The sequence below is a fragment of the Lycorma delicatula genome, chromosome 5 (assembly GCF_047948215.1).
Source record: "Lycorma delicatula isolate Av1 chromosome 5, ASM4794821v1, whole genome shotgun sequence".
In the NCBI taxonomy this organism is placed as follows: Eukaryota; Metazoa; Arthropoda; class Insecta; order Hemiptera; family Fulgoridae; genus Lycorma; species Lycorma delicatula.
This window is the reverse complement of record NC_134459.1, coordinates 59,898,912-59,922,236: the sequence shown is the minus strand read 5'-3', so window position 1 is coordinate 59,922,236 and position 23,325 is coordinate 59,898,912. Positions and strand designations below refer to the sequence as shown.

The 23,325-nt window shown below is 29.5% G+C and overlaps 1 protein-coding gene across 3 annotated transcripts in view; it reads left to right on the top strand.

Annotated features, from left to right (window-relative positions):
- The window catches only part of LOC142324997 (uncharacterized), a 37,945-nt gene extending 18,086 nt beyond the window's left edge, over positions 1–19,859 (top strand). For 2 of the 3 annotated variants that reach the window (XM_075366226.1, XM_075366224.1), the window contains 3 exons: positions 301–412; positions 6,412–6,564; positions 10,898–12,482. In XM_075366226.1, the coding sequence (XP_075222341.1) occupies positions 301–412; positions 6,412–6,564; positions 10,898–11,601 (969 nt within the window). In that variant the 3' untranslated portion in view covers positions 11,602–12,482. Of the gene's footprint in view, positions 1–300; positions 413–6,411; positions 6,565–10,897; positions 12,483–19,518 lie in introns of those variants that run through there. The other variant, XM_075366225.1, reaches the window with a different exon arrangement.
- Positions 19,860–23,325: the final 3,466 nt, after the last annotated feature.

Here is a 23,325-nt window from a genome sequence, read left to right as displayed (position 1 = left end):
CAATTCCTTTTTTATTTTTCTAATGGTTCTTATTATCACTATAATGTAATTTTATCACGATATGGCTGCTAATAATATGATGTAGATATGATCTGCCTAAATTTTGATAAAACCAATATCCTAGTTATAGTTGGGGGTGGTAATTGCAATTGCCTGTTTGCTTTAAGGAGTTATTAAAAAAGAAAAACATAAATTGCTATTGTATATATTTCATTACTGGTTAGCATATATAATTGCTTTTTAATATATAAAATATTTAGTATATATATATATTTTTTTTTTTTTTTTTAATGTCCTTAGGTACCAGTGTGTGAAACTCTTAATGATATTATAAATGCTACAGTAAAAAGCAATCACCTAATGCATGAACAGTTAAAGGAAGTAAAGAAAGAAAGAGATCTTCTGTCAGAAGGTTTTTATCTATTATTTTTTTTATGATTTATATTTATTCAAACTAACTTTGGTTATTTTTGTGTATTTATATATTTTTTAATATACATCTAAGACTGTTTTTTTAATCTAATTCTCTTTTATGATATTTTTATCATTTTTAGAGTTACAACTACTTTTTTTATATTGTGAATAAATAGTTTCATAAAATAATCGTTTTCAGGTCCCGTTAATCCAAGTTTCCTCGGGTTGGGTCATCTACAAAATTTCTCCATCTGCCTTGATCCATGAACCATCTCTTCCATTATTCTCACCTCATCCCCTCTCTAGCACACTTCCTCCATCACCGTACTTATCCATTTCATCCTTGGTTTTAACCTATTTCCACTGCATGCATCATCCTGTTAGATAATTATTCCTCATCCATCCTTTCAGTATGTCCAAACCACCTGAGCTTTGATCTTACAATTGACTCGACTTCCCATTTTCAGTTCCTCTAATCATATTGCTCCTTACCCCTATCCTTTCTTGTCTGCCTAGCATGCTTCTTTTGAATTTCATTTCTGCTGCCTGTACTTGACCCTTTCTGCCACCTCTCCAGGTCTCTGCCGCGTAGGTAAGAATTGGTACAAAGTATGCTTTATGCACAATTGTCGCATTGAAAAGGGTACCTCCTTGTTCCAGACCAGACTTCTTACACTCTGCTAAAATTCACTTTTTTCTATCTTGCACAATCACTTTACTCTTCTTAATACTAAACTGCATATCACATTTCCGAATTTCTTCCCTCCAGATATTTATTGCACACTACATTCCTTTCAGACTCTACCCATATGGCCAGATAATCTGTAAATAACAAGTTGCTCATTCCTTCTGCTATTTCCTTTTTAACTTTTTTTGAAGATTCCATCCATAGTTATTATAAACAAAGGTGTAGATATCACACTTTCTTGTCAAACCAATCTGACCTTCCCAGTCTTGTCCTGGCATAACTTTTGCTCTCCTCTCACACAACTCAACCATCCTGATGTCTGCTTTATCCACATTCCTTTCTTCTAGCACCTGCCACACAACTTCCCTATCCACGCTGTCATATGCCTTTACAATGTCCAGGAATGCCATTAATAATTTCTTATTATAGTTTCATTCTTTCTCACTCACTTGTCTCAGAGCAGATATTGCATCCGTAGTGAATCTACCATTTCTAAATCCCATCTGTTCCTTTTCCAATCACCCCTCAGTCTTTCTGCTTATTCAGTTTTCCAGTATCCTTTCAAAGAGCTTTGCCATATGTGGAATTAGTGTAATACCTCTGTAATTACTACGCAACATCTTGTCCCCTTTTTTTAAATATGGGTATTATTAGTCCCTTTGTCCAGTCTTCTGCAAGAATCACCTTAATTTTTCATATACTTCTGGAAAGTTTATATGGCCATGTAAACCACAAACTCCTGCAGCCTTCACCATCTCAGTGTTTATCTCATCAATTCTTGGTGCTTTGCTTCCTTTCATTCTTCTTAAAGCATCCTCTATCTCCTTCATTGTTATGTAACATCCCTCTTCTGCTTTCACTCCTCACACCCCTGTCCTGTCCTTTTCTATTCTTCTCTCTTCCAATCAATTTGGGTTTAGGAGTTCACTAAAATATTCTTTTAATCTATAAAGTATTTCTTCCTTACTATTTCATGTTGTAGATTATTCTTAATAAACTTTGCATCTTCTCTAATTTCTGTTTTACTTTTAATGACACCAAACAGCATTTTCTTATGGCTTTGTCTCCATGTCTTCCATGCTACCTTCTTTTCAACTGCCATCCTTACATCATCATTCCACCACTTTGTTTCCTTCCCTCTTCTTTTCCTGCTAGTTCTACTGCATATCCGCTCTCCTATACCCAAAATGGCATTCTTAAAGTGTTCCCACTCTTCCTCCACCTTTTTATTTCTCCTTTAGGTAACCATTCTTTTATTCGTTCTTCAAACTCCTTCCCTTGTGTTGTTTTCTTTCAACTTCCACACTTTAATTATTCTTTCCGTCATAACCTTCACACTGGAATTTTTCTCAAATCTGAACTTAGCCATTATCAACCTCTGGTCTCTACCAACCACTATTTCTTCATTCACCACCCTCACATTCATCAGTTCCCTCTTTATCAATCTCTCTCTCCCCACTAACACATAGTCAGTTACTGATTTTATTCTACTCTCTCCCCATCCATACCTCACAAACCTCTTTCTATTATCATACCATGAGTTACCTACTATGAAGTTATTTCTTTCACAAAACTGTACCATTACTTCACCTCCCCATTTCTTCCTCCATATCCATGTTGTCCTACTATCTCTATTCCATTTCTCTCTTTTCCCACCTGCACATGCATTCATATCTCCAGTTATTACTATCTCCTTATCTTCTCTACTGCTTCCAGTTTCTCTAAGAACTGCCCTATATTTTGTTCAACACATCCCACCTATGGTGCATACACTTGTATGATATTCTGGGTCTTACCTCCAATACCTAGTCTTAATCTTATAGTCTCATAAAATTAGAAATTAATTAAGTAAGATATATTGGGAATTTGTGTGTGTGGATTTTGAATGTTTCTTCCTCTCTTTCTCTCCGCGCGTGCGCGCGTATGTGTTGTGTATGCATGCATGCATGCATGTGTATTTAAGAAACAACCATGTAGAAATTTTTATTACGTGTTGACGTGTTTGTGGGACACAAAATTCTTTAGTTTGTTGACTTGTTTAATCTTTGTTAAATACTTGTTACACACCTTTTCATATTTATTTTTAAGTTACTTTTAAAATTACACAGTTCGCTATTATAAATTGTGAAATTTAAGGTTATGTTATGTTTTTAAGAGCTTGACATGAAAGTGATAAAGATTTGTGGGGAAATGACATCTTTATCATTAAATATCTTATAAAACATACTGAAAGCTTAATTAAATTGTTACAAAACAAAACTGTTGTTACTGGGAAAAATCCAAGGTATTGATTGATATGTGCAACTGCATCATACTGATAAGATTGTGTGACTTACAGCACAATGTTTCAGAAGTGATTGCTGGTTCTTTATTTTTCTGATTTTATGGTAATCCTGTGGTAACGTCTACCATAGGACAGATTTATGAGTATTGTAAAAGTGGATAAATATGTTGAATCTGTCACTTTGGACTAAATGTAAAATTACCATGTGTAATATCTTTGTTTATGATTGTATTCAATTTTTATGACAGGATTACAAAAATTTGTTGCTTTTTTGTATTCTTGGGTGTTCTTGATATCATTTTTGAATGTTCATCTGATCTGTCCTTAGTAATATTTTTGTTAATCATTTAATGTAATTTACATTTTCGTATGTTTGTCAGTGTTTAGCATGTGTTCATCTGTTCTTATCTTTAATAAGTATGAAACTTTGTTAAAGTAATTAAAATATAATGTTATATTTTAATTATGAAAATTTATGTAAATCTTTTTAATATTTATATAATTGAAATTCTAATATTTTACCATTTCCTACATTAAATTTACTAGATGTATGACATTGGTAAAAAAAAAAAAAAATTACTAATCGTTATTCCTAAGAAAAAAAGAAACAAAAATTCACTTTTATCAAGCCAGACAACAAAGCTAGCGCACCAGGCTGGTCTAGTGGTTAACTTGTTATCGCAAATCCCTGATTTCAAAGTCGAGAGTTCTAAGGTTCAAATCCTAATAAAGGCAATTACTTTTATATGAATTTGAATACTAGATCGTGGATACTGGTGTTCTTTAGTGGTTGGGTTTCAGTTAACCACACTTCTCAGGAGTGGTCAACCTGAGACTGTACAAGACTACACTTCATTCATATTTATACATATCATCCTCTGAAGTAATATCTTACGGTGGTTCTGGAGGTTAAACAGAAAAAGAAAGTCAACTAAACTATTTTCACAAAGCATAATGCTTTTGTTTTCACTTAGTAAGAAAGTTTTAATAAATTAGCCATCATTCTAAAAGAACATATGATAAAACTTAATTTATTTTAAATTAAACAAGTTTATTTCACAAAAAACAATATTATTCTAGTGATTAATTTTAATTAGTTAACTCTTGCTCATCTGTGTGCAGTTATGGCTAATCCATAGCATCTGAAAAAATAATTTCTACAACTTTCTTTAAATTTTTGTACATTAGTTTGATTTTTACAAGGTACTCTGGTTATGTGATTTCTTAAAACTCTTATTTATTTGATGAAATTTCATTGATCAGTCAATAAATACATACAGGTTATGCTTTTGTTTTCAGTTCTGTTTCAAACTTTGCATTGTTAAAGGTTAATGTTGTAAGATTAATGTTAGTTGACATTACCAAAAAAAAACAGTATTATTGAATCTCTATAGACTTTTGAGGTCTTTTTCATTATTTTGCAAATTTTATCATGAAATAATAGTATCATTCTCTGAAGAAGTTGACTGATAGTGTAGAAGTGTTGATGTTGACAGATAATTGTGTAAAAGAATAATGCATAAAAATTAAATTACATAAGGTACACAATTACATAAGGTAATTGGTATAAATCTGTGGTTTATTCCACAAATTTCTGAACATTGTCTAAAAAATACTCCCGGGTTTTTAGTTATTAATCTAATTTGATTTAGTTGTCCTGGGATTGCATCTATTTTTACTCCTATTGATGGAATTGTTCAAGAGTGGATTACATCAGGTGATACGATTATTCGGATTTGTGTTAAGAATGGAATAATTATTCGGTTGTCAACTTCAATTAGTCTTTTTTTATATGCTTTTTTTTTGCAAATCAAGATTATTATTTAATATGGTTATTTTGTATATGTCTGATATTTGGTAAAGCATTGTAGTATAATCATAAAATTTTGCATAGACAAGTTTAATATTGCTGGTAGTACTGTTACAGATTGGAAAAGTTATATGCTTGAAGTTGTGGTAATTCTTTGATTCAAATTATGCATTAGTAAGGTGCCTCTAGTTAAATTCTCAAATGGGCAGTTTTTTTTTTAATAGAATAATTAGTAATTAGTGTTTTATGATTGATTGTTGTGGACACAATTATTATGCTAGATTTATTGAAAGCTTATAATGAAAACTTCATCCAGGATGGTATTCGGGCGTTTGATGATTAATCATCAAACAAATTTTGTAGATTTGATAACTGAAATAGATTGCTATATAATGCTAAATAGAAAAATTGCTATAAAATGTTATTAAAGCTGTTACAACATAACTATCTGCTACTCTTATTGTATAAGTTTCTTTGTAGACATAAAGAATTTTTTTTTATTTTTTAACAAATGAGCCTGATATTCACACATTCTTCCTGTTGAATATTTGTTCATTGTTATTTAATGAATAAATTTCATTGTTAGATTAGGTTAGTTTTTTTTATTAATATCATGTACATAACAGACAACTATTTTAATGGATTAAATTGTATAATTACAATTACTATTATTATTGTATTTGTATTATTGTATTTTTACTCAAAATTTATTTCTAAACTTCTCTAAAAATACTGGCATCACATATACCCCAATTATGTAAAAATATTATTCCATCATTAAAGTCCAAAGTTATTAGCAGTTTACTTAATTTGCAGTCTTTTCTTATTCTCACTGAACCTAACATTGATCAGTGAGAATTGAGTGTAATAAATAAAATAAATAAACAAATTTTCTTCATACTCACAATAATCCTAAAATATGTATTTAAAACATCTTTTCATGTTAAAAATATTAATTTATTGTATGTAGATTTTATTTAACTTTTCAAGCATTTACGTCAGTTGTATTTCCCATACTACCATATTATTTTTATTATAATATGTATAAATACATATATTTTTTATTTAGTAATTTTTTTATGCTGTTCTGATCAAGGTTTTCTTTGATCATTCCAAGAAAATGCTGGAGCAGATTCGTTTTTCTATTTTTGTGCACATCTATTTGTGGACAAGTAATACATTTATTTATTTAATTGTCTTTTTATTTATTTTTAGCCAATAGCGAATTATTGCAAAAAATTGATGACTGTATTTGTTTGAAAAACAATATGGAAATTCAGCTTTACGATCAGTTTTTAATGGTTTTAAATACGAAGAAAAGAAAAATTGCAAAATTGGAAAAGCAACTTGAGTCAAGGGGAAAGGATGGTAATGTGACATTATTTGTTATGATAATTATTAAAGTATAAAAATGAACTACTTGTTATAAAAGTGTTATGTAAAATTTTACAGGAAACTAATTAATGTTTTGAGTGCTTATTACATTCTTTTAAGAATATCAATTGCTCCTAAATAACCATTTTAGTCATTTCATCCATTATCTAGAAGGATCCTTTGATCTTCTGTGCAACATATTTCTCTACATTTTATCACTTTTTTGCTTGTTTTGCACTGGTAGTTAACATTAATTAAATACACCATTTTTAAATTTACACAAAGTTTAACAGATTACCTCCTAGATTTATTTTTGTGTCCTTCTTCTCGTTCAATAATCTTAATGGACAGGAAGTAGTCATAACATGAAGTAGAGTAACATTGTGTGCTTGAAGTTTAAAAATTCATTTATCATTTAATAACATATGATGCTTGTCTGAAAGTAGTTAGAAATAACATTTATATGAAGTCAAACAGCACAATATATTTAATCTGCGTTGTGTCGCTTTATTTAATATTTGAACATTGTTTAAATTATTCAAATTTCCATTTTATATGCTGTGTAAAATTTGCTCATAGGAATTTTTGAAGTGGTTAATGTGTTTTTATTATATGTGTAGTCGTAATATGTCCAGTATCCACTAGATGATTGGCAAAAGATTAATTCTGTTGTATGTAGTGCTTTTTTGGTTTATTTAATATATATAGAATAGTAGCTTAGTTTACTCCTGGGCTGATGTATTAGCAAGAGAAAAATGTGTAAGGGGGACAGTGTAATATAAAATATGTGGTTATCATTTCTGCTTCCAACAAGTACTTGTAATACATTAATTATAAAGTATGATTACCTAAGTTTTATGAGGAAAGTAATTTATCAATTGAATATCATAGTTTAATTAAAATTGTAATTAATCATATTTTGATTTATTTTGAAATCTTCTAGTGTTTTACTGTATTTGGAATTTTTTGTTTTAATTCAACCTCTGTATTTTGTGAATATAGTCTGTGGTTTTAAAAGCAACATGATAAAGATTTCTTTAGGGAAGATCTTCCCTGAAAGTGGTTGATAGTTTTGTGTAAATGGTAGCAGTGCCCATTAATGTAATGTTGTTTTTTTTTTTACTTTTTCTTTCTTTTGATTACAAGCTTAGTGCTTTAACTTATTTCTACTTATTGTAGTTTAGACTGTTTTTTAGATTTAAGTGTATAATCATTAAAATCTGAAAAAGTTTTATTGTATTCAGATATAAGTTTTATTGCATGTATATAAGTGATGTGTAACACATGTGAAAATCTTACTTGTTTGTACTGTGCAGAATGTGTGTTGTGTGGATGTTTCAGTTGTGATAGGCTTTCTGTACATTTTGTGTGAGCATGTTACTTGTTTTAAATATAATGATCTATAAAAAGTTGAGTAATTTATTTATAAATATTCTGCCATGTTAGAAAATTACAGTGTAATTAGTTGATGAATATGTCACTCTTGCTGTTGTATATTACAAAGGCGAGATGATTGAATCAAAACTAAAAATGGTAAACTATTTACAAAGTTCATAGTATATGTATGAATTTTGGTTATTAATCACATAGTATTTGTTTTAAATAAATGGCTGATTTGGTGTTGTACTGTTAAATAAGAACCAGTAGAACATTAGTGGCAATTTTGTTTATAGCATTGTATGATTTTTTTTTAATGATAGACAGTTTGATAATGTAAAATCATAGTTATATAATATCATATTGTATACATGGTTCTTCAGAAGTAAAGGATCAGAACTGATTTTATACTTGAAAAACAAAATTATTGTACTTCAAACCTAAAAAAAGGAATTTTTTGTCAACAAATGTTTTCTGTTTTATGTTGGGTATCATGCTAATTATGAAAGATACAGCTCTGGAATCTGTTTTATTTGATTTTTCAGGACAAAAACCATAAGAAATCATCAAATTTACCTCTTATGTAATGTCTTAAAAATTTCAGGATGACCTCATTTCACTGGAGGAACAGAAATCTGGGTGAAATTTTTCGCTAGCTGAAACTATAACAAAGCGTTTTCAGATGTATTTTGGTTAGAATTTTTTTTCCTTATTTCAAGTTCTAATCAGTTCCCAAATTATATTCCCCCTTCCTCCTGAATCACTGTGTGTATGTGTGCACATGCGCGCATACATATATATCCAGTATGTCTGAAAAGTTACCAAACTAAATTAAATAAAAATACAGATTTCAAGATAAACGAATTTACTTGTATCAGCCCTCTACATAGAACCCTTCTCTAGTTATACACTCATTGCAGCGCCGGTAGAGCCCATCAAACGCTTTGGAGAAATCACTTTGTGGGATTGCCTTTAACTCGGTGCAAGCCCTTTGGATGACCAGAATATCATCGAAAAAGCGGTCTTTCATCTTCAACTTGAGTTTCAGGAACTAAAAATAGTCTTCTGGAGCCAAGTTAAGTGAATAGAGCAGGTGGGATAACACTGTGATTAGATTTGCAGTATAATAACATGTTAAAGTTGTTGCCATGTGTGCTGGAGCATTGTCGTGCAATAGAGTCCAACTGCCTGGATCCTGGTACTTGGGCTAGATTTGATGAATGCGATGTATCAGGCGTTTCATTACTTCCAAATAGTTGGGACAAATTCATGATGAATCAGGTCCTTTGAGTTGAAAAATCAATTAGCATCATTTTCACTCTTGATTTTTGCTACCCAACTTTCGCCAGTCTTTGTGCTTCAGGACTCAACCAAGCAGCAGATTGAAGCTGCGTTTGCAGATCATACATGAATCATCAGCTTTCATTCCCAGTTACAATTGTTTGCAAAAAATTCGGGTCGCTATCGGCAGTTTCAATGAAGTCTTGAGCGCAAGAAAGATGTACCTGTTTTTGTTCTTTAGTCAAGAAGTGTGGAACGAAACAAGAGCACATCTTTTGGCGATTAATTTCTTCTGTTAGAATTGTACATACTGTGTCTATACTGATGATTAACTCTTCTGCTATTGCCCAAAGGGTAAGATGAGGTTGTTCAAGCATGAACATGTGCACTTTCACAATGTTTTCATCGTGAACAGCTGTTGATGGCCTCCCACTTTGTTCATCATCATCATTCAATGACCCTCTACCATCTTTAAACCACTTGCACCATGTGCATGTTGTAATATGAGATGTGGTTCCATCACCGAATGTTTGCTTTATCATAGAAAAGTTTCAACGAAAGATTTTTGAAGTCGAAACAAAATTTTATCGCACTTCTCTGTTCCATGTTGTGAGCTCGCACAAGGTCACATGAACACAACATACACAGCTGATTATAACTTGAAACTGGAGTGATGAAATTTTGTGACCTATTTGTATTGACAACAGAAATTTAGTTTGGGAACTTTTCAGACCTACTGTGCTTATATATAACGTTGGAAGTATTAAGTGCCTTACACTTAACATAACTGTGTTAGGTGTATGGAGCCACAAAGAAAAAGAACTTGACAGCTCAACTGGTTGCCATAACCAAAAGAAGGATTCTTTTGATATGGGAACCAGTTGTGGTGTCAGGTTTTTCTTTACATTTATCTGATTGTGCAACAACCAAAAGCGGGTGTGAACTCTTATTATGAAACAACTGTTGGTTGCATGATATCCACATGTACAGTTTTGTTTGCTGAACTGTTATAGAAAGAATGGCAAAGAATCGCCCCCATAATGATATTTTTACCTTCTGATATATATTCTTGATGCACATTTTATCAAAATAGAAAAAAAAAGAAAAATGAAGTATTTCAGATATTGTAGTATTAGAAAATAATTCCACTGTGGATAATGTATTAGCTGGATTACTTGCATGATTGTTATATTATTTTAAAAACTGTAAACTACAATTCAGAAACAAGAAGAATTTTGTGTCTTCTTATGACATCTGTATGAGAAATTATCAGAAACTATGTTCTCAAGCTGTTGTACTTAGTTCTTCCAGAAAGAACCTCCAATTAACTGCTGGTATGTACTGGTATGATAATGGTATACCGCTGTATTAACTGAATTTACAATTTTAAATTAGTTATACATTCTTTAATTTCTGTAACCCCTTTAACATTGCTGCCAAAAACCTGCTGAATTTTATGAATTAAAACTTAATTTACTGCATCTCCACTTAAAACGTATAGCCTATAAAAATATGTGCTCAAATGATATTTCAATTTTCAATAAATACTTTTCTAGGAAAAAACTGCATGGGGCATTTAGTATACTTTTTTTTTAATTTGGCTGTACTTTATATTAAGATTTTACATATCAAAAAGTCAATAAATAATTATGTTTTCAAATTTTTACAGTCTGTGATATTTCTAATGATAATAATAACGAAGAAGAACAGGAAGAAGAGAAAAATTTAAAGAAAAAGTTGTATGAATGTGAAACAGATGTGGATACAGATAGTGATAATGGTAAAGAACAACAAAATAAAAATGTTAAAGAATCTATAAAATGTAATAGAGACAATAGTTCTTATGAATCTGATTTAGAAGAAACAGATGATAAGATTTGTGATATACCAAAACGTTATCCTGTACAAAATAAGAAATCATCAGAGAGTGCTAAAAATGAATTAACTGCTTCTAGTGAAATTGAATCATATTTTAATAATAGCAGTAGTTGTAAGAAAGAAGATAAAAAAAATGTTAGTAATGATAAAGATAACAATCCTAAACCTAGAAAAAAAAGATTATCAAATGAAAAAGATGAATTTATTTTTAATAATGATTGTTGTAATGAAGCCGGGCCAAGTGGTATTAAAGTACCTAAAGTAACTAGTAATAAAAAAGATGAAAATCATCAATTATCAATATCAACAGATTTAGGTAACAGTAAAAATTCAATAGATATATCTTCTGATAAAGTTATAGAATTAGAAAAACTATTTGCTTGTCAGAAAGTAAATATGGAAAATGTACCACCTATTGTAAACAGTATTTCAGATACTGTAGTATTAGAAAATAATTCCACTGTGGATAATATATTAGCCGGATTACTTGCATGATTGTTATATTATTTTAAAAACTGTAAAATACATTTCAGAAATAAGAAGAATTTTGTGTTTTCTATGACATGTGTCATAGAAACATAGAAACTATGTTTTCAAGCTGTTGTACTTAGCTCTTCCAGAAAGAACCTCCAAAGTTCTAAAACTTTTTCCAACAAAATTAAAAAAAAATTATACCTTTTGCTCTCTGTCAATTGATTTTTTTCTTTTTAATAAAATCCATTCTTCTTGATATGTCATTATCAAGAACTGGTGTAGTGAATTTCTCAAAACTGGTGTAGTTCAAGAAGGTTGATTGCTCTTGTTTATTCTCAAGAATAACAAGATATCAATCATTCCAGGTATACTAGATAAAATAAATTGTAAACTGGTAATGTATAAGTTCTTCACCAAGATGAATATACTGTTTCATTTCAGAATATCAGACCCACTGAAGTTATATGACATTCACCTCTACAACTGACACCTTTACCTTGTTCCCCGTTTGGACTGGCTATCTAGTGAACAACACTACTCTTGTAGAAAGCAATTCATTGATGATCCCTTTTGTATTTTGATTCTTTACATGTACTAATTTTATCAGCAGCTAGCCAGGCCTGCTTGAAAAGTAAGCCTCTCATATTTTACGATTTTACCGTCATTTGTGCTGCATGATATCTTCCTTTCTTCTTCCCCTTTCTGTATACACTAAACTAGGTCACTTTCCGTTCCAGCAACTTGTCCGTTCCGTTTCTCTATTATCTTCCTAGTTATCCTCTTATCTACTGTTTTTTAATATGTTTGTTCCACCTCATTCTTCATTTCTGTACTTTTCTCTTATAAGTGTTGCTCTGTCATTGTAAACATATCTTATAAAAATATATTAAATATACAATTGACTTTAATTTTTGTCCTCTAAGTCATTTGGTAAAATGCATTCTCTATTTTATTTATTACAGTGCATTATTAATTGAGTTGCTCATTTCCAAAATGTCTCTTGCCCAGATGACAAGATTGCTGGCAATTGACAAAAAACATATAAAGGCTTTAAAATTACTCACAGAATTCCCCCCCCCCCCCTAATTATATCCAGGATAGTTAAGTATTTTGACCAAAAATATTCTCCATAAATTTAGCCAGTTTTTAATAATTAATGAAATAAGTCCAGATAAGAGACATTTTGGAAACAACAAGGTCTGGATTGAAGACGTTTTGAAAATAAAAATACTGGATATGGGACACTTAGATTAAAAATAATGTAGTTTAGATATTGATATTAACAAATTTCATTTTTATTCTGAAGGCAATTACAAAAATTACATACCAAATAAAGTAGTGGGCTGAAAATTTTAATTGCTGGAGAACATAAATGAATATAGAAAGTGTAAAATCATTATAAAAACAAATCAAATATCAGTGAAATAAAACGAGCATTAAAATAAATATTGTCTGTAGTTCCTTCAACAATAGGTAGAACCATTAACACTATCAGTTACATTAGAAGGCTGTATTATTTTGCTAGGCTATTTTAAAAAATATCAAATTTTAAATGTCTTCAGAATTAGCTGGCTCTAAACGTAATCATCATCTTTCATTTGTCCACCCTCAGTCTCATCTTCAGTTTCATCAGCATCTGTCTTTGCATATCCAAAAATTAAGTTATGGTAAAATCTGAGTTGAGGCTCATTTTCTTACTGTTCACCAAAATGCTGAACGAGCAGCTTCTTCACATCATTTACTTTAGCAGTTTTCAGTGGAACATTATGCTGCAATAATGGCAATTTAAATGTTTCAAATTTGACATTTTTTTCATGACTTTGTTGCTTTCTCCAATGTCTGTATTATACCAGGGCTCTCTTTTTACAAACGCTCGATTGCCTGGAACTGTACTACAAGTTATAATGAATCTCTTCAATAGTGCCAATATTGAAGTTATTTCATAAAATTATGGGAAACTGCCCTCCATTCAAAGACATTACAAACTTCAGACATCTTAATAACAGTTCCACGGTTGGAAAAAATTCTCAAGTATTGATCAGGGTAGATTAACAATTAATAACTTAATAGGGTTAATTAACAATTAACAGGGCACAACAAATTTGTTGTGCCCTTTTTTTGGTAATGCGTAATATGTTACAGAAAGTCTTTTTACAAACTTGAACCAATGACGTCTTCCCAAATTGTTTGTTCACAATGAAGTAGCAATTCCAGTTTTCAGTGGATTGTTTCCATTCTGCTGTGTTGCTTTTTCTTACAGGAGACTTGCACATAATTGTCCTGAACTGTTTTATCTTTTGCATACTAACAACCTGGATGGAATTCACAAATTTCTTGCATAGATAAAAAATTGCATTTAATAACACTGTTGACATGCCTGCACTTTGGAAGTTTAGATAAAGTTTTTGAAGCGTATAACTTACTTTTTTGCAGTCTTTTTCCACTTTTTAACATCTCTTGGACATTTTCTGGCTTTATTTTTAGGACAGTAACTTTCATACCTTGCATTAGCCATTGCTGTTGCTGGGACTGAGGTTGAACTCCTTCCATGATAGGCTTACAGTGCACCACAGTTGTCAGCACAAATTTTACTTCAAAAGCAATGCCTAGACACTAAAAGCTAATTATTAAATAAATCAAATATAACTAAAAAAACTGTAAATAGTACAGTAAGCTTTTATAATGTACTTTATAAACAAAATGGCACTGAATCAACAAAAGATATTCAATAGAACACAAGTTCCACTAACTTTTTGTTTACTTAGAAAAATAAACTATCATTAAACAAAACTGAGTTTTTTATGTCAACTGTTCTGCAATTATGCCTCAATGCATTTCTGATTGTGAACAACACTAACAATTTTAAAATATTGTTTTACTGTTTTATTTTCTATGTCTACATTATAAGTAAGATATACAATTTTTGAAAATACAGTGGCTGCTCATTTAAACTTCCACATTGGATTGAGGACAGTTTGATTTTGAATTTGTATCACTTGTGCTGCCTGCTGTGTTTTGTGGATAAGAGACATTTTGGAATCAATCACTCACTTGTGAACAATTTAATTTCTAATATTATATAGGCTACTTTGAAATGAAAGGAAAATACATTTGAATAAAGAAAGGTATGAGGAATATTATACAATCAATAACTCAATTTGAAAAATTTTTGGATAAAGGTCGTTTTTGAAATGAACAACTCAATAAAAAGAAAGAAATAATGATTAAATTTTATTTGTTATATAGATTTTATTTATATGACAACATTTTTATTGTACCTAATATTTATTTGTATTATGGTTATTTTTACTTTTGGATTGTAATAGAACAAAAATTGATATGTAATCTTATAAAGAGACATAGCAGTTGAAAAATATTACTCATATTTGTTAGTGAAAATTATTTTTCATAAACATAATTTTCACAAAAATAAATTTTTGTGTTTCACACATCACTAATCAGTGCATGGTTCATGGATTTTACAGCGCTTTCTATTTATTAAAAGTAAAAAAAATATATGTATAATGAAAAAAAAAGTATATTAATGAAAGTGTAGTAGAGGAAAACAATATACAGCATATACAAAGCATTAAACATTTTTTAATGATTTCTTTTATTATTCAATGATCACTTTTGGTTTAGATTGCCATTTTTAGGTGTTTTATTTGATAAGTTTTAGTCATTATTGTGGTTACATTGAAAATTTCTGTATCTAAACCTTGACTGACAATGTTTTTTTAATAGTTGTTTTTTAAAAGATAATTTAGGGTACCATTTTTTAGAATTACAAACAATCAAGTTCTTCCTCAAGTCTTGGGTTAAATACATTATAACACAAGCTGATCCTTCTTTTTATTTTTGCAATTCCATCATATCCAGCAGGCATTCCATTCTTATTATCATTTAACACTTGTTTTAATTCTGATATTTTTAACCAATCTACTTTCCCATGGTCCTCAAAATTCTGTTCACTCTCAAATTCTGTTCATAAATTTCCAAACCAGAAAAAACTAGTTTCTACTGCTGACATTTGTGCTAGATTTCTCTCCTCACTATTCAGGCATTTCATTGCTTTATAAGCAATATTTTGCCATCCATGGATGTCATTTTCTATCATTGTAATGAAAAAATCCCATTGATTATTTTCTTGATTTCTACATATGTACTTTGTAATATTTTTCTGTCTATTGTATTCCTTTCTACCTTCATCTATTTTTCATAAGCCATTTTCTGTATTCTTGGATTATCTCTACAGTCTCTTTCATCTGTTTAGTCCAATATAATTTCCTCTTCTTTTGAGATCTTTGACATCTAAGGGTTTCATAGCCGCTTTTTTAAAACCTCTTTTATTCTACTCCATTCTTCATTTATATCATTAGAGAGTTCATCGTTGTTATTAATTGAATTCAGCATCTGACCATATAACTTTCTTATTGATTAGTCATTTAGGTGCTGAATCTTTTATTTCATATCCATGTTGTTAACCTTCGATCGCCTTTTAACCCATTGTGATTTGACATTCAGTTTAGCCCTTAAAAGGAAATGGTCTGTACCTACATCAGCACCTCTGAAAACTCTAGTAATCCTAAACAACTTTGCTGCTCTCTGATTTGCAAGTAAATAATCTACAAAAGCTGCTTGTCTCCTGGCTGACCAAGTAATTTTTTAATTTTTTTATGTTTAAATTATAGATTGATATTTGCAGATTATTAAAACTTGCAAAATGTCTTAATTTTTTGCTGTTGGAATTCATATCACCTCCATTAGTACCAATAATTCCTTCTAAAGGCGTACTGCCGACATATGCATTCTAATCTCCATCAATTATGATATAATCGTTCATGTTACATTCACTTAATGTTGTTGCAATTGATCATAAAACCCTTCCCTTCAGTTTTGTCCTTTTCTGGCATGTATGCACATTTGAAACATATATATTCTATATATTATATCTTTTTATCTTACACCTCAAAAGCAAAATTAGTTCGTTAACCTATCTATACATGTTTACTTGGTGTTTCCTTTTGTTATTTATAATTAACCCTACACCTACTTTAGCTCTTTCATTCTGTGAAACTCCAGTATATAAGTGTGTAATTAATATAATCATAACTTCCTAGCAGCTTCTTTTTAGTTTCCGTAAATAAAGCAGTATCGATTTCATGTGCTTAGTAAGGTCTTTTCCAACAAAATTATTTTTTTTATTTCACTGATGTTCCAAGTACCAAGCATAATATGTCCAAAATTCCAAATCTTTTAAATTTTTGACATTCCAGTTTATTTACCAACAATCCAGTTCATTCTGAGGCTTGTGTAAGTGTGCAAGTGATTAAGTTGTCATCGAGCTGCACAGAGCTAGATTGGTTTTGGGGTTGCAGTCTTACTGCCTCAAACCTTCAGGGTTTACTCCTCTAGATTCTTTTGCTCCCTCAGCTGTTGGGAAGTTCTTCCTCACCTACCTTAGAAACCATTGACCAGTTATCACCTGTAATCCTAATAGGCAGGGATTCTATAACTGGGTGCTACCATTCTGAGCCAGATGGACCCAGATTTTTTAACGAAGTTAATACTCCTCTCCCTTCACATTTTCCCATCCTCTTAAAAGATGGGGCTGGCTTGCAGCAGTGTTTATGGAACAGTCAAGTTTAGATGGATATTACTGCTGTAAAACATTAACAAAAATCAGCAGGATCAAATTTAAAAATTCTTTTTTATAAGTTAATCACCTTCAAATTGGTCACTTTCTCAGCCACTAATGTAACAACACCACCCAAGCAACTTTTTATAATCATCCTTGACCAACGAAAAAGCAGCCCCATTTTATTTTGTATTAGCTTCTCAATATCTTGAAAATATTTTCATTATCTGTTGGAAGTCCTTATCAGATGTTGGTAACATCTGAAAATTCAGAGTTCAAGTACCAATCAAGTAAAGTAATGAAAGCACTGTGCATCAGCTATTGATGAAAGCTATACATCAGTTTATAAGCCCAACATCTAAATATTATTATAAAATTAAGAAGCAAGCATCATTCTCATGTGACACAACTCTTTTTTTGTACTACAAAATTCATTTTTCATCAGCAACTCTTAGGGGCATCTTCTTGTGTATAAATAAATAAATTATAAGTAATGTTAAATCACCAGAAAGGGGAAAAGTCACAGGAATTGAGCAATGAATAGTGTGGTTTTAAACTTAGAGTAGCAAGATATTCCAATATAATTTCTATTATGTTATACATTATGGTCTTGTTACAAGATTTGGGTTGATGTGTAGAAATGGAGTTGCCACATGCCATTTTTATTTGTTTTGTCCTAAATAAATATAATCTCAATATTGATACAACTCTGTCAAGTTTTTTTTTGTGTTGGTAATATGTTTGGGGTCCTCTATTGTGAAGACTGGGCATTAGGTTCAGTATGATATCTGCAATAAATAAACCCATTATTTATTGCTAGTTATATGTTTCCAATACACATGTGTTTCCATTTTGAATAGTTAAAATACAGTTCATGATTTTAAGGCATCATTCCATCTCTCTCTTTGACGACTCATCAAATACCATTCTCCTTCAACATGTATAGAATACAATGCGAGTTGTCTATCTTTTCCACAATTTATTGGTAAAGGAACTATGTTAGGAGTAATATCCCATCTCAAATTTCCCACACTGTTTTCTAATTATTAATGCTGATTATTAGATTACATTCTTTGGCCCTCTGTTCTCATACTTCTGATCATATTTGCACGATGCAGCTGTGATGCGTTTCATGTCCAAGCACATAAATATTGATTGAAATGCAAAACTCATTAAAGACTTATGATAAGATAGTCAATTGGGGATTCTTCAGCACAGTCTCACTAATTCATCTTTCTTGTTGGTTGTGGATCTTCCACAACATTAATCACTCCCATAGTAATTTGTGACTTCTTAAAAACATTTACACTATTTATAAATTGAGTTTAACTTGTATCACGCTCACCATAGATCATCTTTATTTTTCAAGTTAGTGTTTGCAGTTATGCAGAATATTTGATAAAATTTTATGAAAATTCATTGCTAAACCCTTTTATACAATGAAAGCTATAAGCTACACATTGGTTTATAAGCCCAAGATCTAAATAATACGTTATAAAATTAAAAAACAAGCATCATTCATGTCACATGCACAGTAGTTTACAAGGTCAGCCTGTGCCATTTCTTACTTCTAGACTAAGACTTATTTCACCTAGTTCACCTACTTTTTAATAACTCTTATTACATTATTTAGTGATAAAAACATTTTTAATAATAATAAAAAATAAATAAAAACTTTTTTAAATGCTCGAGTCTTTCTCAATATGAGGTAATTCATTTTTTTGTTATGTTGTTGATTTGAACGATAATGTTATAAAATAATTTTAAATTAATTTATATAAAGGTAATAGAGTAAACTGCATTCCTTGTAACCTTTAACAGGCCTCTTGATGCCTGTTGAAATATCTTAGGGAATATCTTCATGAAAATTGAAGGATTTCAAAGAAAACATTAAGTGCCAACAACTGAAAGTTAAGCATTGGGGTTACCATTTTACTGTGTCCTGTTGGTATTTATTAGTGGCTTCTGTCTATGCTACAAAAAAACTATTTTAGTTTTTTTTCTACAGTTTAAGTGTAAAATGCATTCTATTGCTATATGTAACCTATAATTGTTTTATTAAATAACTGATTTTTTAATATATAAAGTATTTATTTTTGTATTATAAATATTCATATGAAAATAAATTATTAATATAACAGATTTATTTTTAACTTGGTATAACATGTTAAAATGTTTCCTTATTTGCTGCTAGTAGTGCCCACCAACCAGGTTTTACTTAGAGTGTAATCTTGTCGTAGTTCATGCTAAATAAATAAATATTCTACTCAAGTATGTAATTATATTTTATACCATTCCAGCATTTGCATTGATGGATTAAGGGAAACTAATAAAACCTCATTCAGGAATAAAAAGAGTTAAGTTCATATTAATTCATACAAATAATAAATATATCAAATAGTAATAAATAAAATAAAGGAAGATATTTAACTATTTAGAATAAGTTAGTGAAAATTATTTGCACACATTAATTGAAAATGATTCAATTTTTTAAATTATTTATAAACTTGCATAAATGGTAACATTGATTTTGTAAAAGGAAATCTTTTAATTTTATTAAATAAATTATTTATGTAAAAATTTTTTTAATTTTTTGTCTGCTTTGATAGCAGTGGATATTTAAAATTTTTTTTTAAAGAATAAACGACTGTTTCTGCTTATTACCATAAATATAAATGCACTAAACTTTAGCTAAAGATTGGTACAAATAACATCAGCTGAATGATTGTGTGAGAAATAACACTATGTTATTTCAGTTGTTCTGATCATCATTTTAATTTATATGAAGTGGAGATTATATTGGTCATACAGATCATTCTTTATTATTTCAGCTATGCAGATGAAGTTTTTTATTAATTTACAAAATCCATTATAGTAGTTTTATTCTATTACATGTTAAAAATCAATATCTAAAACTGAAGACTATTTGATTCTAAAAATGCAGTCAAATCTCGATAAATCAGACATCATCAATTCTAAAATCTTGGTATTTCAATTATTTTTTAATTTCCCACCACTCATGAAGTAAAACTTGTAAGAAAAATAATGGCTACTCAAATTTTTTGGGCTATAGCTTAATATTTAACTCTATTCAAATATCAGTAGGATAGACAAATTACCAATAAACTAGCAAGGAAATGCTTCATAACATCTAAAATAATAAATTTAGTTTGTCTGCTTTCATTATTATTTCATTACCCGTAATGATTTGTGCTCAAGTAGGATATGTCTTCCTTTTTGAAATCGAATGTGTTTGGGTAACTAATTTCCTGGTTACTAAAATTTGTCATTTAGTGTTGATTACAATTTATTTTTTTGTTTATGTAGATACATTCAGCATAATTTTATTTAGATTATTAATCTATTTTTACAGTGCTGTAAAAAAATTGCATAGTTCAGTTAAATTCTCTTTCTAGTACAATTTATTTCTTTTCATGATTTTTTACGTACAGCATTTAAAAACCCATTTTTCACATATTGTATTTTATGTTTAATCTTTTTTACTTCCTTATACAAATAAAAAAAATTATTGTAATCAAAAAAAAATTAGGTTTTCAGATTTCAATGGAAATATCCATTTTGACCATCCCTGAATCCATTTTGACTACGTTTCGGCATGACGTCTGTATGTACATATCTATGTATGTATGTACATATTTCGCAAAACTCAAAAACAATTGGCCATAGAATGTTGAAATTTTGGATTTAGAACTATTGTGACATCTAGTTGTGCACCTTCTCTTTTGACTGAAATCGACTGAAACAAAAGTGTCCAAAAAAGCCCAAAATCCCCAAAAATTTGGATTTTGGACTTTTTCTTAACTGCAGTAATAAGTGGTACTTATTTCATTGGTTCCAGAGTTATAGCCAAATAAAATTTTAATTAATGTATTACTTGGATCTTACGAGGGGAAGGCACATTGGTTTGAATCCAACTTCATATACATATATTTTTTTTTTAATTTAAGTATATTGATAAAATTTTTGATGTTAAAAATTTTTAATAATAAATAATCAATAATAACAATACAAAAAAAATCATAAGTTATTAGTGAAATAAAATTTTATGTACTTTTCATTTTAATTCAAACATTTTTACAATCAGAGTTTAATAATTATTAATATATCAATATATTTAAATTAAAAAAATATATTTATATGAAGTCGAATTTGAATCAACATGAGCATGGGTTATACAGATCAGACATGTTCTCACTTGAGCGACATATATCTATTTGAGCGACATGAAACAAAATTAATAACTAATATAAAATTCTAAGGACATTTTTAGGGCCATTTTTCTTGAGTACAGTTGAATATTGTGTGTTAGTATTATGTGATTAAGATATGTAAACAATTTATTTTTCACACCCACAATATGGTTCAAATCTGTATCCTTCCCCTTGTTAGCTACAGTAATATGGATCTTAGGTGCCTTATACTGATTTAACTTTTTATAGAAAGAGGTCACTACCTCTTTTCTTTCAGAATTATAAATAATTTGCTTATAAAGACAATTTTTATTTAAACATTAAGCATGATCTTAATATATTAGAATAAACTGTATATTAAAATTCACAAACTGTAGTGACAAGTGTTATAAATTCAGAATAAATATACTAAGACAAAAACCCTATACCATACCCATTTTAAACCCAGTAAAAACATGTTAAAAATGTAAACTAAAAATTAGTAATCTTTTCCAGTTTCGTTTTTATTTTCATTGAATTTAATGAAAAAATTATATATATAAATTATGTATTTATAGAAATGGAGAACCAAGTGTTACCTATTCATCATTTTATATATATATATATAGATGATGAAATATGATATGCGTGAATAGGTTGCACTTGGTTCTCCATTTCTCCTGTATAAATACATAATTTTTTTTTTATTTATGCATTTGTTTCAGTCTACTGGATAATAAATATCGCCATAAAATTTAGTAACCTTCTCCAGTTTTTTTTTCTTTTCATTATGTTGATGTTACGTTATAATAATTTAAAAAACAGTATTAAATAGATATAAGACTTACATTTATTTAAAGAGTAATAAACACTTTTACTGTATTCTAATATTTCAGGTAAGATTGTTTAATTAATAATTGTATAAATATTTGATGTTAATAAAAGCTAATATTTTAGCAATTGTTTTAATGGTCCACTTATTAAAAGAATTGGAGGATTATATCTCGCTTTCAAATGAAATAAGTTTAAATGAAATGCAGAAAAAAATGTGTATATGTAATTTAATAGGTGTACAAGGAAGTCATGTGATGTCAAATCAGATTTTTTTTTAATATTAGAACAAGGTGTTAACAGTAAGTTGAAATCATGAACTTAAAAGTTTAAAAATTTCTGGAAAGTTTCAAATTATTGACAAGCTAAAAAATATTAGAAGAATAAAAGATATCGTAAAAGAATTTGGAGTCTCATCCAGCACTCTTGTCAGCAGTTCTAAAGAATAAACTAGAAATTAGTTGCAGTCTAATACATTTTCTGGTTAACTTGAAAAAGAATGCAAACAGCTGAATTTCCCAATATCAAAGAATGTTTAGTTAAATAGTTTAAACATGCAGAGATAAAAGTAATACTACTGGAGGTCCTTTATGGAAAGAGAATTTTGAGCAGTATGCACAATCGCGACAGTACAAACAGTTTAAGGCCAACAATGGCTGGTTAAAAATTATAATAAAAGTTCTATTGTAAATGGAATGTTTGCACTGAGTTTATTATAATTATTTTTTTGTTTGTTTAACTACCAAAGGAAGAATGCTAGATATGCAAATAATTGAATTAAACATAAGTCAAATTTTGATGAATTCAGACAATTATACTTAAGCTTACTTCATGTAATGCTGTACAATAACAATTCTGACAGTACCCTCATCAAGTGATAAAATTCTTATTAAAAATAAACAATATTTTATTATCTACACTGTTTATCATGTTATCCCAAAAGTTTTTGTCCATTTTTTCCTTTTTGAATTTATTGTTAGTGAAGTTTTTTGGTTTATCTAATTTCGTGTGAGTATTTGTGTGTACACGCTCATGTGCAATCAATTCAAGATGGCAAAAAGATGGATCTCGTAAATTATAATTTAT